The 17,060-nt window shown below is 43.6% G+C and overlaps 1 protein-coding gene across 1 annotated transcript in view; it reads left to right on the top strand.

The window, feature by feature from the left end:
- The window catches only part of LOC143290749 (kinesin-like protein KIF13A), a 434,350-nt gene that overhangs the window by 408,678 nt on the left and 8,612 nt on the right, over nt 1-17,060 (top strand). The window contains exons 33-34 of the mRNA XM_076600262.1: nt 2,621-2,653; nt 6,292-6,361. Coding sequence (XP_076456377.1) covers nt 2,621-2,653; nt 6,292-6,361 — 103 coding nt within the window. The remainder of the gene's footprint in view (nt 1-2,620; nt 2,654-6,291; nt 6,362-17,060) is intronic.

The raw sequence follows: 17,060 nt of genomic DNA, 5'->3' as shown, positions 1-17,060 counted from the left end.
GCATGTTCCCCCTGATGGAATCGATGCCGGAGAACTAAATGGTGCGTTTTGGAGGTGCACCGATTCTTTTGAGCTAAAAAGGATTCAAACTTTTTTTTTTCAGAATGTTGGGGTCCATGTTTATGTTGTTTTTCATGGTGACACGGAACATACTGTACATGCATGTGTTATATGTATATGCATGTGGAAGGGGTGTGTGTGTGTGGCCGGGGGGGGGGGGGGGTGTGAACCTGTGTGAATGTGTGGGTGGTGTGTGTGTGTGTATGTGTGCATGTGGTGTGTGTGTGTGTGTATGCGCATGTGGTGTGAGTGTGCATGTGAATGTGTGCATGGTGTATGTCTGTGCGCATGTAGTGTGTGTAGCAGTCTGTGTGAATGTGTGCGTGGTGTGTGTGTGTGTAGTGTGTGTGTGTGTGAGTGTGCGTGGTGTGTAGTGTGTGTGTGTGAGAGTGTGTGTGTGTGTGTGTGTGTGTGTGCGTGTGCGTGTGTGTGTGTGCGATGAGGGTATTAGCAAGAGGAGGGGATCTATGATTATGTTGGGAGATTATCTGCCCTCTCTTTTTTTTTTCTTTTTTTTTTTTCATTTTGTTTCTTTTCTTTTTTTTTCTCTCTTTTTTTTTTTTTGTATTTGTGTGTTTTGCTTTGTTGTGGTGTTTTTTTCTTCTCTCTTTTCTTTCAGTTTTTGTTTTGTTAAAAGAAAAATGTTGTTGCTCACAGGCTTGAAGTGAGAGGGTTCAGGTATGACCTTTAGACAGTGTGTGAACTTGTGGGAGATTTTTTTTTTTTTTTTTCAGCCGGGTGTGGGTTGATTTGCTCTGTCTTCAGTTCTATTTTTAACAGGGTGTTATTAGAGACAGGGGGTTTCCTCGAGAGTATATAGAAACTCTTCACATTTACGGAAGAGGATGTAGGATTGTGTGTGTGTGTGTGCATGTGTGTGTGTGTGTACAAGTGTGGTTATGAAGGTTTGTGAGAATGTATCTGTATACCGGTAGTTGTTAACACAGGAACATACATGAGCAATAAGTTTCTGAAAGTGTGTGTGTGTATGTGTGTGTGTGTGTGTGTGTGTGTCTGATATGTTGTTGTTGTTCACCAGTTTTTGTATCTTTTCACCAAGTTTGATATTAGGTTGAAAAATAAAGTGGGTAGGTGTGTGTAGGGAGGGTTGGGGGGGGGAGGCAGTTGGGACTGTGGTAAAGATAATGGGGAGTCAGTCTCTGTAGGAGAAAGGGTGAGTGTGGGGCGTGGGGGGGGGGGGGGGGGGCAAGGAAGGGGTTGTACTGAATGGAGGTGGGATGGGAGTGTAGGGGGGGTGTGTGCGTGTGAGTGAGAGAATGTGTGTACGTGTGTCTGTGTGTGTGAGAGAATGTGTGTACATGTGTGTCTGTGTCTGTGTGTGAGTGAGAGAATGTGTGCACATTGTGTCTGTCTGTGTGAGTGAGAGAATGTGTGCGCATGTGTGTGTGTGTGTGTCTGTGAGTGAGAGAATATGTGGGCAAGTGGGTGTGTGTGTGAGTGTGAGTGAGAGAATGTGTGCGCATGTGTGTGTGTGTGTGTCTGTGAGTGAGTGAGAGAATGTGTAGACCTGTGTGTGTGTGTGTGTGAGTGAGAGAATGTGTGCATGTGTGTGTGTGAGTGAGAGATGTGTGGTCATGTGTGTGTGTGTGTGTGTTTGTGTATGTGAGAGAATGTATGCATGTGTGTGTGTGTGTGTGTGAGTGAGAGAATGTGTGCGCATGTGTGTGTGAGTGAGTGAGATAATGTGTGTGCATGTGTGTGTGTTGTGTCTGTGTGTGTGCATGCATGCGTATGCAAACATACCTGTGAACAAGCTAGCATGGCTCAGCAAGTTTTAACAGTTTGACTTCTCTGGCTTAATTTTGTCTGCATACTGGATTCTCCACTGTTTTTTGTTTGTTTTTTTTGTTTTTTTGTTTGTTTTGCCAGAAGAAAAATTTACGCTCCTCTTAATCAAACAAACGTGCATACTGAAACGCTTATCACCAGTAGGAGATGATGTTGTTGTTTTTTAACTTTTTAATCAAACTGTGTTTTTTAACTTTTTAATCAAACTGTTTTTGTTTTTTGTTTTTTTGATTCTTTCTTACATTTTTTTTTTCTTCTTTTTTTTTTTAATGTGTGTGCATTGATTTCTTCCATATTTTCTGATAAAAATGTTTGGGATTGTTTGGGTTTTTTTCTTTGTCTTTTTGTTTTTAATTCCCCTCTCTTACATTCTTTTTTTTCTTTTGTGCATGCAATTTTTTTTTTTTTTTCACTCTCTTTTCTGATCAAAATGTTTTGGATTTTCTTCTTTCTTTTTTTTTTTTCGGGGGTGTGTGGCGGGGGTATTTTTGTCACATTCTTTTCTTATGTGTGTGTGTGTGTGTGTGTGTGTGTACCTTTCTTGGGGTTCAAAATGATCTGTATGTTGTCAAACTGTGGAAGGAGGAGGAGGAGGGAAGTAAGTAAGGAGGGTGGTGTGTGTGTGTGTATGTGTGTGTGTGTGTGTGTGTGTTTGCAGTGGACGACTAACAAGTTTTTTTTCTTTTCTTTTTTTTTTCTTTTTTTTTTTCCACCTTTTCTCTGTTTCTCTGTCTGTTTGCCGCCAACACAGATCCCCTCTCCCCCAGGTTTTCTGCTGAACGAGGTATGATGTCGCTCTGTCGTCATCGTTGTCACCGTGTATCTGTCGTGCCATTGATGACAAACCATTTATTTGCTTATTTATCATCACTGTTGTCTCTTCTCTTTTTTTTTTCTTTTTTTTTTTGTGTGCGCATAGAGTTGACTTCATCAAGATTTTGCGCCTTATAAATATTATTGTTATTAGTTAGTAGTATATTTTTTATGTATTTATCTTCTTTTTTTTTCTTTCTCTTTTTTTTCTCTCTCTCTCTCTCTCTCAAGGCCTGACTAAGCGCGTTGGGTTACGCTGCTGGTCAGGCATCTGCTTGGCAGATGTGGTGTAGCGTATATGGATTTGTCCGAACGCAGTGACGCCTCCTTGAGCTACTGATACTGATACTGAAGACAAACATTTTTGTTGTTTGGGTTTTTTTTTTATCTTATTTTATATATATATATATCAGGTGTACTGCTCTGTGTTGTGTCTGTACTCTCTTCTCTGCCAACCCTTTCAAGAAGACAAACATTTTTTTTTTTTTTTTTGATGAATTTTTTAATCTATTTATCAATCAGTCATATCGCTTTTATATATCCTCATAAGAAAAAGAAAGAAGGGATAAAAAAAAAAAAAAAAAGAGCATGGAAAATTGGCTTGTGTGGGAGAGTCAAGAGAGTGTGAGACAGTATGATAGCGGTTTGTTTGGGGGTTTTTTTGTGTGTGGTTTTGTTGGGGTTTTTTGGGTTTTTTTACCATAAATTTACAAACAAAAATAGTATAGCCACATTCAAAGCTTATAAGAGAATATTGCATATCAAAGCACTCGACATCAAATATAATGATTAAGTTCTTTCTCTTTCTCTCACATGGACTCGCAAGTGTCTTCCTCCTGTACCCCACCATACCCCTCCGCCCCCCCCCCCCCAACCCGCCCCCCCCACACCCCCCACTGCCCCACTCCCCCACTCTCTTTTTTTAACCACCCCTACCCCCCACGTACCTCCGCAAACCATTCTTTCACCATCCCTCGCAACCCCCCCCCCTCCCCCCTCCCTGCGCTCTCTCTCTCCTTTCTCATACTCTTGAAGACAAACATGATTTTGTTTTTCTTTTCTTTTTTCGATCCCTATTTTCAAAACCATGTACTCTCTGTATGCTCAACCTGTTGTCATGTATGCTGTTGAAGACAAACGTGATTTTTTTTTTTTTTTTTCTCATTTGTAAATTTGTTTTTTTAATCATATGTATATATATATATACACCATATATATATACACCCTGTGCTCTGTCCTCTGTTATGTCCCACACTATTGAAACCAAGCCTTTTTTTTTTTCATTATTATTATTATTGTTATTAATCACATTTCATCATTCGCTTCAAGCTCCTATTTTTTTTTTTTTTTCCCCAATGCCTTTGATTAAAGATGAACTTGAAGTTGTTGTTTTTCTTCTACCAGTAAGGTGTCACCTTCATAGGGTTTGTTTCCCCTCCAGTGTGTGTGTGTGTGTGTGTGTGTGGATGTGTGTGTGTGTGTGTGTGTGTGTGGTGTGTGTGTGTGTGTGTGTGTGTGTGTGTGTGTGTGTGTGTGTGTGTGTGTGTGTGTGTGGATGTGTGTGTGTGTGTGTGTGTGTGTGTGTGTGGATGTGTGTGTGGATGTGTGTGTGTGTGTGTGTGTGGATGTGTGTGTGGATGTGTGTGTGTGTGTGTGTGTGGATGTGTGTGTGTGTGTGTGTGTGTGTGTGTGTGTGTGTGTGTGTGTGTGGATGTGTGTGTGTGTGTGGATGTGTGTGTGTGTGTGTGGATGTGTGTGTGTGTGTGGATGTGTGTGGGTGTGTGTGTGTGTGTGGATGTGTGTGTGTGTGTGTGTGGATGTGTGTGTGTGTGTGTGTGTGTGGATGTGTGTGTGTGTGTGTGTGTGTGTGTGTGTGTGTGTGTGTGTGTGTGTGGATGTGTGTGTGTGTGTGTGTGTGGATGTGTGTGTGTGTGTGTGTGTGGATGTGTGTGTGTGTGTGTGTGTGTGGATGTGTGTGTGTGTGTGTGTGTGTGTGGATGTGTGTGTGTGTGTGTGTGTGTGTGTGTGTGTGTGTGTGTGTGTGTGTGTGTGTGTGTGTGTGGATGTGTGTGTGTGTGTGTGTGGATGTGTGTGTGTGTGTGTGTGTGTGGATGTGTGTGTGTGTGTGTGTGTGATGTGTGTGTGTGTGTGGATGTGTGTGTGTGTGTGTGTGTGTGTGTGGATGGGTGTGTTGGACATGTTTCTGACTGCTAGTGGTCAGCATATGCACAGACCTGTTAGTGCATTGACCCACCCACCCAACTCCACTTCCCTTTCCTCCCCACCTCCCCCCCCCTCCCCACCCCTGTCTTCACCCCCCACACCCCCCCACCCCCACCCTCCCACTCCCACCCTCACCAACGTGTGTATGTACATGCATACAGAAGACCAAGCAGGATTGTTGTTTTTTGGAGTGTTTTTTTTTTGTTGTTGTTTGTTTGTTTGTTTGTTGTTTGAAAGATACTACAGTGCATGTTGGTATTTGCTGAGTTTGAGTTGTGGAAACACAGTAATGTTTGTTTGAATGATACTGAATACTGAAGTGCATGTTGGTATTTGCCGAGTTTGAGTTGTGGAAAGACAGTAATGTTTGTTTGAAAAATACTGAAGTGCATGTTGGTATTTGCCGAGTTTGAGTTGTGGCAACATGGTAATGCTTGTTTGAAAGATACTGAATACTGAAGTGCATGTTGGTATTTGCCGAGTTTGAGTTGTGGCAAGACAGTAATGCTTGTTTGAAAGATACTGAAGCACATGTTGGTATTTGCCGAGTTTGAGTTGTGGAAACACAGCTACTGCCTAGCATGCGCCACATCGTTACAGCTTGACCACTCAAGCTGTGTGAATCTTGAACTGGCATGGCTTAGGTCCTGGTGGCGGAGGCAGAGGGAGGGTGTTGTGTGTGTGTCTTTGTGTGTGTGTGTGTGTGTGTGTGTGTGTGTGTTTGCTTGTGTGTGTTGATGATTTGTTGATGATACCCTAAGGTTACTGTGTGAAAATTTTCAGTGAATTCAGTTTCTCTATCACTGAGAAAATACTTGTCAAAAAGCGGTTCGCTTTTTTGGGGGGACACCCGATATATATATATATATATATATATAGAGAGAGAGAGAGAGATGATAAAATGAAATATTGATGTACATGCAATCCCTGCTGTGTGTTTGAGGAGGAGGAGGAAGAGAAGACAACAACAAACTGAACACACACACACACACACACACACACACACACACACACACACACACACACACACATATATACAATGAACAAACCCAGCAGCGCGCACACAGGAAATAAACAAAACAAACACACATGTGACCTTCCTTGCACGCACGCACACACGCGCACACACACACACACACACACACACACACACAACACACAATTGTTTCACTCTAAATCATAACGTAATATTATCTTAGCCACATGTTTTTCTTTTTACATGATAACTGATGTGTGCATGGTAATCAGTGAAGGGTGTGTCAGTTATTCGCTTCTCTCTTTGATATTTGCTGACGGGCATTTTTTTAAGAGAGCCAGCCGGCCGTAAGAGAACCTTCTGTTCTGCTTGAAGCAGACAGTGAAAAAATATTTTGAATTGAATTGCAGCTGCGGTCGGACAGCGTGCACGACCTGTCGGCGGCGGACCAGCTCCCGCTCAAGTCGCGCCAATTCGCCGGTGAGTTGTTTCGCCTGCGCTCGATGTCTGATGTGGGTCAGACAGTGGCGACGATAGCAAAAGGGGCGTGTCCGCCACACAGCAAGACCCTCCGCTTCTCTCTAGGTGGGTGGGGTGCCAGGCGTGGTGGCATCGTGCAAGTTTTTGGTCGTCGTTTTTTTTTTGTGTGTGTGTTTTTTTTGGGGGGTAGAGGGAGGGTTCTTCTTTTTCTGTGATGACCCTGTGTTGGAGAAAAGTTCAAGATGGCGTTTGTTTTGGAATTCAGGATTTTTGTGGGGGTTTTTTGACGTCTTCGGTGGTGCTTGTTGTTTGTGATTTAAAAGAAAAAGTTAGGGTTGTTTTTTTTTTTGGGGGGGGGGTGTTTTTTGTAGGGTTTTTTTTTCTAGTTTCGTCTTGTTTGCTTAGCATGACCAGTGTGTGCACCAATAGCTTGTGATTTCGTTTAGACTTGAGAGAAATGCAAAGAGTCGTATTGTCTTCTTTTTTTTTTTTGTCTTTTTTTTTTTTTAATCTTTTTATTTTGTTCAGTTTTGACTGTGGTCTTTGTCAGTTGTCGTCATTCGATCACCAGTATTTTCTTTTTGAGTGTTAGCGGGTTTTTTTTATTGTTATCATTATCTTTTTATTAGCGTTTTCTTCTTCAGCACTTCCCATCTAGTTTCGTGTCACTGGCATTCCTCACCAATCGGTTTCCACAGAAAAAAAAAAAAATGGATCAAAAAAGACCAGAATGGAAAGGAGAAGTGAAGGGAGGTAATGCCGTTGGCGGTGTAGAGGGTTATGGTTCGTGGGGAATGTTCGCGGTTGGGTCTTGCTGTGTGCAGTCCCGCTTTATTTTTGCTATCGTTGTCATCGTCGTCGTCACCATCGTCACCGTCCACTGTGAGGCTTTCAGCCGGCAGTTCATCTTGTGTGAGAGAGAGAGAGAGAAAGACAGACAGAGAGACAGAGAAGACGGAAACAGGGGGACTGGTTGCAGGGACGGACAGACAGACAGACAGAGAAGACGGAGACAGAGAAGACGGAGACAGGGGACTGGTTACAGGGACAGACAGACAGACAGAGAGACGGAGACAGGGGACTGGTTACAGGGACAGACAGAGAGACGGAGACAGGGGACTGGTTGCAGGGACAGACAGAGAGACAGAGACAGGGGACTGGTTACAGGGACAGACAGAGAGACGGAGACAGGGGACTGGTTGCAGGGACAGACAGAGAGACGGAGACAGGGGACTGGTTACAGGGACAGACAGACAGAGAAGACGGAGACAGGGGACTGGTTACAGGGACAGACAGACAGAGAAGACGGAGACAGGGGACTGGTTACAGGGACAGACAGAGAAGACGGAGACAGGGGACTGGTTACAGGGACAGACAGACAGACAGAGAAGACGGAGACAGGGGACTGGTTACAGGGACAGACAGACAGAGAAGACGGAGACAGAGAAGACGGAGACAGGGGACTGGTTACAGGGACAGACAGAGAGACGGAGACAGGGGACTGGTTGCAGGGACAGACAGACAGACAGAGAAGACGGAGACAGAAAAGACGGAGACAGGGGACTGGTTACAGGGACAGACAGACAGACAGAGAGACGGAGACAGGGGACTGGTTACAGGGACAGACAGACAGACAGAGAAGACGGAGACAGGGGACTGGTTGCAGGGACAGACAGACAGACAGAGAAGACGGAGACAGAGAAGACGGAGACAGGGGACTGGTTACAGGGACAGACAGACAGAGAAGACGGAGACAGGGGACTGGTTACAGGGACAGACAGAGAAGACAGAGACAGAGAAGACGGAGACAGGGGACTGGTTACAGGGACAGACAGACAGAGAAGACGGAGACAGGGGACTGGTTACAGGGACAGACAGACAGAGAAGACGGAGACAGGGGACTGGTTACAGGGACAGACAGACAGACAGACAGAGAAGACGGAAACAGGGAACTGGTTACAGGGATGGACAGACAGACAGAGAAGACGGAGACAGGGTTGCAGGGATGAAGACCGCTATAGACATGGTTCCGTTTGCTGATTGCGTTTCTGTTCCTTTTCATGGCTTGTTGAATGGTATTGGTGGTGGTGGTTTTTTGTTTTGTTTTGTTTTGTTTTTCACCTTGTTTTGTTTCTGTTTTTGTTTTGAACTGAGTTCAGAATTGATTAGTGAATGAATATGCTGAGTGGTTATACGGTCTGTTATTCATGCTTGTTTTGTCATGGTTTTTAATGTGAGTTTGTTGAGTGTGTGTGTGTGTGTGTGTGTGTGTGTGAATTATCATGGACGTTCCTTTGTTTATTTACTGGTTTATTGTTTTATTAGTATATATATTTACTTTAAGTTGGGTTGTTGTTGTTGTTTTAAATCCTGTTATATGCAGTTATGTTTTCCCTTCTTTTTTTTTTCTTTTTTTTCTTTTTTTTTTTTACTGGAATGGTTATCAGTCCTGTTTTGACATTGGATACGGGAATGAACATTTTCCCCCTCAATTTATTTGTGTGTGTGTGTGTGTGTGTGCTTTTTTGACTTTTTTTTTTTAATATTTTTATTTTTTATCCTCATGCATCATGAGAGTTACAACTTGGTGTTAGCGTTTTATTATTTTCTGGTGTTATGGTTATGGAGACTGTGAGTGATTGTGAGTGATTATGGTTTACGATAAGGGAGATACTCCGTGTGTATGTGTTTGTGTGCATGCATGCATGTGTATGTGCGTGTGTGTGTGTGTGTGTGTGTGCGTGTGTGCACACGCGTGCGCATTGTGTGTGTGTGTGTGTGTGGGTGTGATCAGTATGTGAAAGTATAGCCTGAAAGGCCTTTTCCTGGTTAATTTTTCATTACTTTGACCAGGTAGTCAGTCTCAGAATATTGAACTTTTTTTGTGTGTGTGTTCAGAATGGTATTTGGGACGTTTTGCTGAAGTAGTTTTGCAGCATTAAAAAAAAAAAATTGATTAAAAAAAATTTTAAAAATTTAAAAAACTTGCCCTCAAATCTCTCCATGGATGTTTGTCCAGCAAACTGAAATATTGGGAAGACTGCGGTAGAAAGACTTGAAGAACAGAACCTTTGAGATGATGGTGTCTATGGCTCAGACTTGGAAAATACATGGAAAAGCCAAACACGAAATGAAGTACTAATGGAAACATAGCCATACGCCCCCCTCCCCCCACCACCCCCCCTCTGCCTCCCTTCTCTCTGTTTCTGTCTCTGTGTTATTATGTCTGTGTGTCTCTGTGTGTCTTTTCCTCTCTCTCTCTCTCTCTCTCTCTCTCTCTCTCTCTCTCTCTCTCTCTCTCTCTCTCTCTCTCTCTCTCTCTCTCTCTTCTTCTCTCTTCTTCTTCTTCTTCTTCTTCTTCTTCTTCTTCGATCAAACAACAAGCAGAGAAATTGCCAAGTACCAAAATTCATTCTCCATGCGATCAAAAGGAGAAATCATCATATACTCAGACCTAGTTGAAGTGGAATTAATGTCAAAGTCCATGAACATCATGATGTTGTGCGACCTGTTCAAGTGTTATGATTATAACCCTTTCCCCATGCCCACCACCAGTCGTCTGATTTTGAATTGTGGTCCATGGTCAAGGTTGATTAGAACATTTACGTTTGTTCATTCGTTTGTTCTCTCTCTCTCTCTCTCTCTCTCATTAGAACATTTACGTTTGTTCGTTCGTTTGTTCTCTCTCTCTCTCTCTCTCTCTCTCTCTCATTAGAACATTTACGTTTGTTCATTCATGTGTTCTCTCTCTCTCTCTCTCTCTCTCTCTCTCTCTCTGTGACACAAAACTAACAGACAAATATCCTGTTATTCATTGCTCAAAATCAAAAGGTCAAAAAGAGAAGGAGGGTGGGGGAAAAAAAAGAAAAGAAGTGAAAGCTTACAGGAAAATCAGTAGCTCGAGTGACCCTGTACATGAAAGAAACACACGCAGTTTGGTTTCAGAGGAAGACAAAAAATAAGGGGTGGTGGTGGGGTGTCTTTTAATGTTAACAAAAACAGAGGTTGTTGACAGAGAAGAGTTATTATTTATTTGGGGGGAAAAAACAACTGTACTCAGTGCATGAGTTTGTAGTCATTCTCATTTATTCTTGTCTGTAGCTGAGCAGTGTTATAATTCATCCAACATCTTTTGGTTAAATTGGGACAAAAGAAAGTACAGTTTTAGCTGTAAGCTGAGGACCAAATCTTAATTATGGAATTGTCTAAAAAATTTTGTTTGTTTCTTTAGAATGGTTGCTTTACTTTTGTTTTAATTAATTAACACTTATTAGAGACATGAATTCAGCACAAAGTTGATGGACCCACCCCAAATTTTTCAATAGTTTTGCACAGAGACCGAATCAAGCATGATCACTAAACATTTTTTTTTTCTTTTCTTTGATTGCTCGTTTGTTTTGTTTTGTTTTGTTTTGTTTTCCTTTTGTAACCCCTGCGGTTTTCTTTAATAACCGAAAACTCATGTTGTTCCCATTTTCAGCTCGCCCCAATTTTCTCAGCCTGCGAAATAGCAATCGCTCCAGCCCCAAGACTAAATGTATGACAATTTTTTTTTTTTTTTTTTTTTTTTTTTTTTTTTTTTTGCTCCGTCTTTTTTTTTTTTTGCCATGCATCCAGTAGCTTTTTATTTATTTATTTATTTATTTTATCTAGCTCTGAATGTTGTGTTTGTGTTAGTGCAGTTGTGTGTCTTTTTTTTTTTTCCATGTTCACACATGATGGCATTGTGTGGAAATGCTGGAGTTTTTAGTTTTGTCAAGGTAGGAAGAACGTCTTGTGGTGCATCTTGCTGCATGAGTTTTGTCCTTCCTCCCTCCCCTCTCTCTCTCTCTTCTTTTCTTTCTTCTGTTCGTGTCACACTGTGTCACTGTGTTTTGTGAGTGCAACTAAAAACCGGCTTAATTCATGGCAGACGAACACATTTCGTCAAGTGCGGTTGTTATTTTGTATGTTCAAAGCATGATTTGTGTAGCATCCTGATTTGGACGTAGAACGGCACTGTTTGGTTTCCACGCGCGTCCACACAGGCATGCACACACACAGCGCGTATTACACATACACACACACACACATGATCACAATCACACACACACACACACACACACACACACACACACATTTAAACACACACATTTAATACACACATTTAAGCACACACGCATACGCGCGCACACACACACACACAACACACAACACACACACACACACACACACACACACATTTAAATACACACATTTAAGCATGCGCGCGCACACACACACACACACACACACACACACACACACACACACACACACACACACTTTTCAAACTGTTTATGAAGACAGACAAATGGAAAACAGCACCTAGACTTTGTTAGCAAAAGCAGAAGTCATTACATTGTTAATTAATTGTCATATCACCTGAAAATGGGACTTTGTTAGCAAAAGCAGAAGTCATTACATTGTTAATTAATTGTCATATCACCTGAAAATGGGACTAACATGTTGATTTTAGTCAACACCTTTTTTTGTCAGGAAATTTACCCCCCAAAAAAATGACATTGACTTTGGGGCCGAGTATTTCCTAAGGTCATAATATTTCAGACACTCTGGTGTGAAGTGAAATTATCTCCAAAGACATTCATATCCATGTCACAGCTGGTGTAGTGTTCATGTGGAGTTCCATTTTTCCTCTGCCTGGTTCACTTTCCAAGTTAATGACAGCTGAATTGAAAATAAAATGATAGGAAAATAAAAAATTTCACATAGCTGGGTCATTTACATTTCTTGTCCATAACTCTTAGCTCTGTATTGATGTTGAAAAAAATTCACATTGCTGACAACAACAAAAAATACACAGATGTGTGTGTATGTGTATGTGCATGTATGTGTGTGTGCATGAATACATACACATTCGCATACATATACACACGCTGCAACTCACACACACACGCACGCACACATGAATACGGTTGCGCATCTGCACACAGTTTTCTAACTACGTGAATGTTGTGGAATCCTTAGTGCTGAGATGGAACTGTCACAGCTGTCTGAATGATTCTTCTGTTGATCGGTTTGAAATGCAAGCATGGCATGGTTGTCGGTGTGTTGTGGGCATGCTGGTTCTGTTAATTTCTTCTCCCTTTTTTATCTTTTTTCAGCTGACCTGAACGTTTCTGTCATATGCTTGGATCTTGTTTGTGTTTGTGTTTTTGTTTTTGTTTTTTTCTGGCATGGCATTGGCATTCAGTAACCGTCTTTCATCTCAGTTGTTTTGTTTCGTTTTGTTTTGTATCCTTTTTCTTCCTGTGACGTTCAGTTGCCTGACTGTTGACTGTGTTGTTATCTGGATGTGAGTGTCTCATTTCTTTGTTGATATGGAATAATGATGGTTTGTCTGAACAAGTGATTGTTCATTCTGTCACACCAGTTTGATGTCTTTGTTGTACTCTGAGACTTCTGCTAGTAAAAACAACAATAAAAAAAATATAAAAAACCCAGACAAAACTAAAGAAAAAGCACCATCAGCTTTCCACTGTGAAGTAAAAGATGGCTGGTCGAGTTGCTCATAGTGGAGTGATGGCCTAGAGGTAACACGTCTGCCGAAGAAGCGAGAGAATCTCAGCGTGCTGGTTTGAATCACGGCTCAGCCGCCGATATTTTCTCCCCCTCCACTAGACCTTGGGTGGTGGTCTGGATGCTAGTCATTTGGATGAGACGATAAACCGAGGTCCCGTGTGCAGCGTGCACTTAGCACACGTAAAAGAACCCATGGCAACAAAATGGTTGTTTCTGGCAAAATTCTGTAGAAAAATCCACTTCGATAGGAGAAACAAATAAAACTGCACGCAGGAAAAAATACAAAAACATGGGTGGCGCTGTAGTGTAGTGACGCGCTCTCCCTGGGGGAGAGCAGCCCGAATTTCACACAGAGAAATCTGTTGTGATAAAAAGAAATACAAAATACAAATATTCCAGAGGTAATGTGATACCAGGCAGCACAATGGATGGTACGTTACAACACCAAAGACATTCTGCCACAGGTCATGTGGTCAGTTTATCTATGAAAATCAGGGACGTCGTTTCGTTGTTGCGTCATTTGTATTATGAGGCTGATAGATGTCTTGGGGTTGGGGGGATCGGTGGGGGGTCGGGGGGGGGGGGGGGGGAGTTGTTGTTAGACGTCTTAGGTATATTTGTTTTTAATCATGAGTCATCTCTACTATGATTTGTTCAAATGTTTTCACTAACTTTCTTATCCGGTGTGCTTATTCCGTTTTCATTTTCCTGTTTTTTTCTTGATCGCAGCAGACAGGAATAGAGAAATCGTGTCATCATGTGAAGTTTTCTTTTTTTTCTGTGCATTGTTAACTGAAATTTGTTTTCACGTACTTATATTTCTAGTAGATGGGACGTATATATGGATGATGGTCACTGGAGGCAGCTGCTATCCAAACTATCTCAGCCAGAATTTGATTCTAGTGGAGAGAGTCTTGCCCCCAAGTTACATGCTCGCTCTCCTGGCCAAGAGGGTTTTAGGGTAATGACAGACGGACGCAATAGCCGAGTGGTTAAAGCGTTGGACTGTCAATCTGAGAGTCGCTGGTTCAAATCACGGTGACGTCGCCTGGTGGGTAAAGGGTGGAGATTTTTACGATCTCCCAGGTCAACATATGTACAGACCTGCCAGTGCCTGAACCCCCTTCGTGTGTATATGCAAGCAGAAGATCAAATACGCACGTTAAAGATCCTGTAATCTTTGTCAGCGTTCGGTGGGTTATGGAAACAAGAACATACCCAGCATGCACACCCCCGAAAACGGAGTATGGCTGCCTACATGGCGGGGTAAAAACGGTCACACACGTAAAAGCCCACTCGTGTGCATACGAGTGAACGCAGAAGAAGAAGAAGAAGGGTAATGACAGTGTTGGGATGGTCCCTCCCCAAAGGCCAACTAGCCCCCCAAGGCTGCAGCACTAGGAGCCAGTGCAGTCTTGCCTCCTAGTTTGAGAGTGATAGTCCTTCACATAAAGACTACGCTGTTTGTGTTTCCATTGCAGTGGAGGAACCTTTGATCATACAGCTACTAAGCATTGAAAAAATCCTCTTTTTTTTTTTTTAGACCTGCAGTATTTTCTGATGTCTTGGTAGCCGTTGAGTGTCTGTCCAGTTAGCGCTTGTCGTACCTGCAGGAATCTCCTGATGTCTTGGTAGCCGTCCAATGTCTGTCCAGTTAGCGCTTGTCATACCTGCAGGAATCCCCTGATGTCTTGGTAGTTAGCCATCCAGTGTCTGTCCAGTTAGCGCTTGTCGTACCTGCAGGAATCTCCTGATATCTTGATAGCCATCCACCCAGTGTCTGTCCAGTTAGCGCCTGTCGTACCTGCAGGAATCTCCTGATGTCTTGATAGCCAGCCATACAGTGTCTGTCCAGTTAGCGCTTGTCGTACCTGCAGGAATCTCCTGATGTCTTGGTAGCCATCCACCCAGTGTCTGTCCAGTTAGCGCTTGTCATACCTGCAGGAATCTCCTGATGTCTTGATAGCCAGCCATACAGTGTCTGTCCAGTTAGCGCTTGTCATACCTGCAGGAATCTCCTGATGTCTTGATAGCCAGCCACCCAGTGTCTGTCCAGTTAGCGCTTGTCATACCTGCAGGAATCTCCTGATGTCTTGATAGCCAGCCACCCAGTTTCTGTCCAGTTAGTGCTTGTCATACCTGCAGGAATCTCCTCATGTCTTGGTAAGCCATCCATCCAGTTTCTGTCCAGTTAGCGCTTGGCGTACCTGCAGGAATCTCCTGATGTCTTGGTAGCCAGCCACCCAGTTTCTGTCCAGTTAGCGCTTGTCGTACCTGCAGGAATCACCTGATGTCTTGATAGCCAGCCATACAGTGTCTGTCCAGTTAGCACTTGTCCTACCTGCAGGAATCTCCTGATGTCTTGATAGCCAGCCACACAGTGTCTGTCCAGTTAGAGCTTGTTGTACCTGCGGGAATCTCCTGATGTCTTGATAGCCATCCACCCAGTGTCTGTCCAGTTAGCGCTTGTCGTACCTGCAGGAATCCCCTGATGTCTTGGTAGCCATACAGTGTCTGTCCAGTTAGCGCTTGTCATACCTGCAGGAATCTCCTGATGTCTTGGTAGCCAGCCATACAGTGTCTGTCCAGTTAGCGCTTGTCATACCTGCAGGAATCTCCTGATGTCTTGGTAGCCATCCATCCAGTTTCTGTCCAGTTAGCGCTTGTCGTACCTGCAGGAATCGCCTGATGTCTTGGTATCCAGCCATACAGTGTCTGTCCAGTTAGCGCTTGGCGTACCTGCAGGAATCTCCTGATATCTTGATAGCCAGCCATCTAGTGTCTGTCCAGTTAGCACTTGTCATACCTGCAGGAATCGCCTGATATCTTGATAGCCAGCCATACAGTGTCTGTCCAGTTAGCGCCTGTCGTACCTGCAGGAATCTCCTGATGTCTTGATAGCCAGCCACCCAGTTTCTGTCCAGTTAGCGCTTGTCGTACCTGCAGGAATCGCCTGATGTCTTGGTAGCCAGCCACCCAGTTTCTGTCCAGTTAGCGCTTGGCGTACCTGCAGGAATCTCCTGATTTCTTGGTAGCCATACAGTGTCTGTCCAGTTAGCGCTTGTTGTACCTGCAGGAATCTCGTTGTACCTGCAGGAATCTCCTCATGTCTTGGTAGCCAGCCATATAGTTTCTGTCCACTTAGCACTTGTCGTACCTGCAGGAATCTCGTTGTACCTGCAGGAATCTCCTGATGTCTTGGTAGCCAGCCATACAGTGTCTGTCCAGTTAGCGCTTGTCATACCTGCAGGAATCTCCTCATGTCTTGGTAGCCAGCCATACAGTTTCTGTCCAGTTAGCGCTTGGCATACCTGCAGGAATCTCCTGATGTCTTGGTAAGCCAGCCATCCAGTTTCTGTCCAGTTAGCGCTTGTTGTACCTGCAGGAATCTCCTGATGTCTTGGTAGCCAGCCATACAGTGTCTGTCCAGTTAGCGCTTGTCATACCTGCAGGAATCTCCTCATGTCTTGGTAAGCCAGCCATCCAGTTTCTGTCCGGTTAGCGCTTGGCGTACCTGCAGGAATCTCCTGATGTCTTGGTAGCCATCCATCCAGTGTCTGTCCAGTTAGCGCTTGTTGTACCTGCAGGAATCTCCTGATGTCTTGATAGCCAGCCATACAGTGTCTGTCCAGTTAGCGCATGTCATACCTGCAGGAATCGCCTGATGTCTTGGTAGCCAGTCATCCAGTTTCTGTCCAGTTAGCGCCTGTCGTACCTGCAGGAATCGCCTGATGTCTTGATAGCCATCCATCCAGTTTCTGTCCAGTTAGCGCTTGTCATACCTGCAGGAATCGCCTGATGTCTTGATAGCCAGCCATACAGTTTCTGTCCAGTTAACGCTTGTCCTACCTGCAGGAATCCCCTGATGTCTTGGTAGTTAGCCATACAGTGTCTGTCCAGTTAGCACATGTCATACCTGCAGGAATCTCCTGATATCTTGATAGCCATCCATCCAGTTTCTGTCCAGTTAGCGCTTGTCGTACCTGCAGGAATCCCCTGATGTCTTGATAGCCAGCCATACAGTGTCTGTCCAATTAGCGCTTGTCATACCTGCAGGAATCCCCTGATGTCTTGGTAGTTAGCCATACAGTGTCTGTCCAGTTAGCGCATGTCATACCTGCAGGAATCGCCTGATGTC

The sequence above is a fragment of the Babylonia areolata genome, chromosome 16, assembly GCF_041734735.1.
Source record: "Babylonia areolata isolate BAREFJ2019XMU chromosome 16, ASM4173473v1, whole genome shotgun sequence".
Taxonomy (NCBI): Eukaryota; Metazoa; Mollusca; class Gastropoda; order Neogastropoda; family Buccinidae; genus Babylonia; species Babylonia areolata.
Note: the sequence above shows the minus strand (reverse complement) of the source record. Positions and strands in the feature narration are given on the sequence as shown.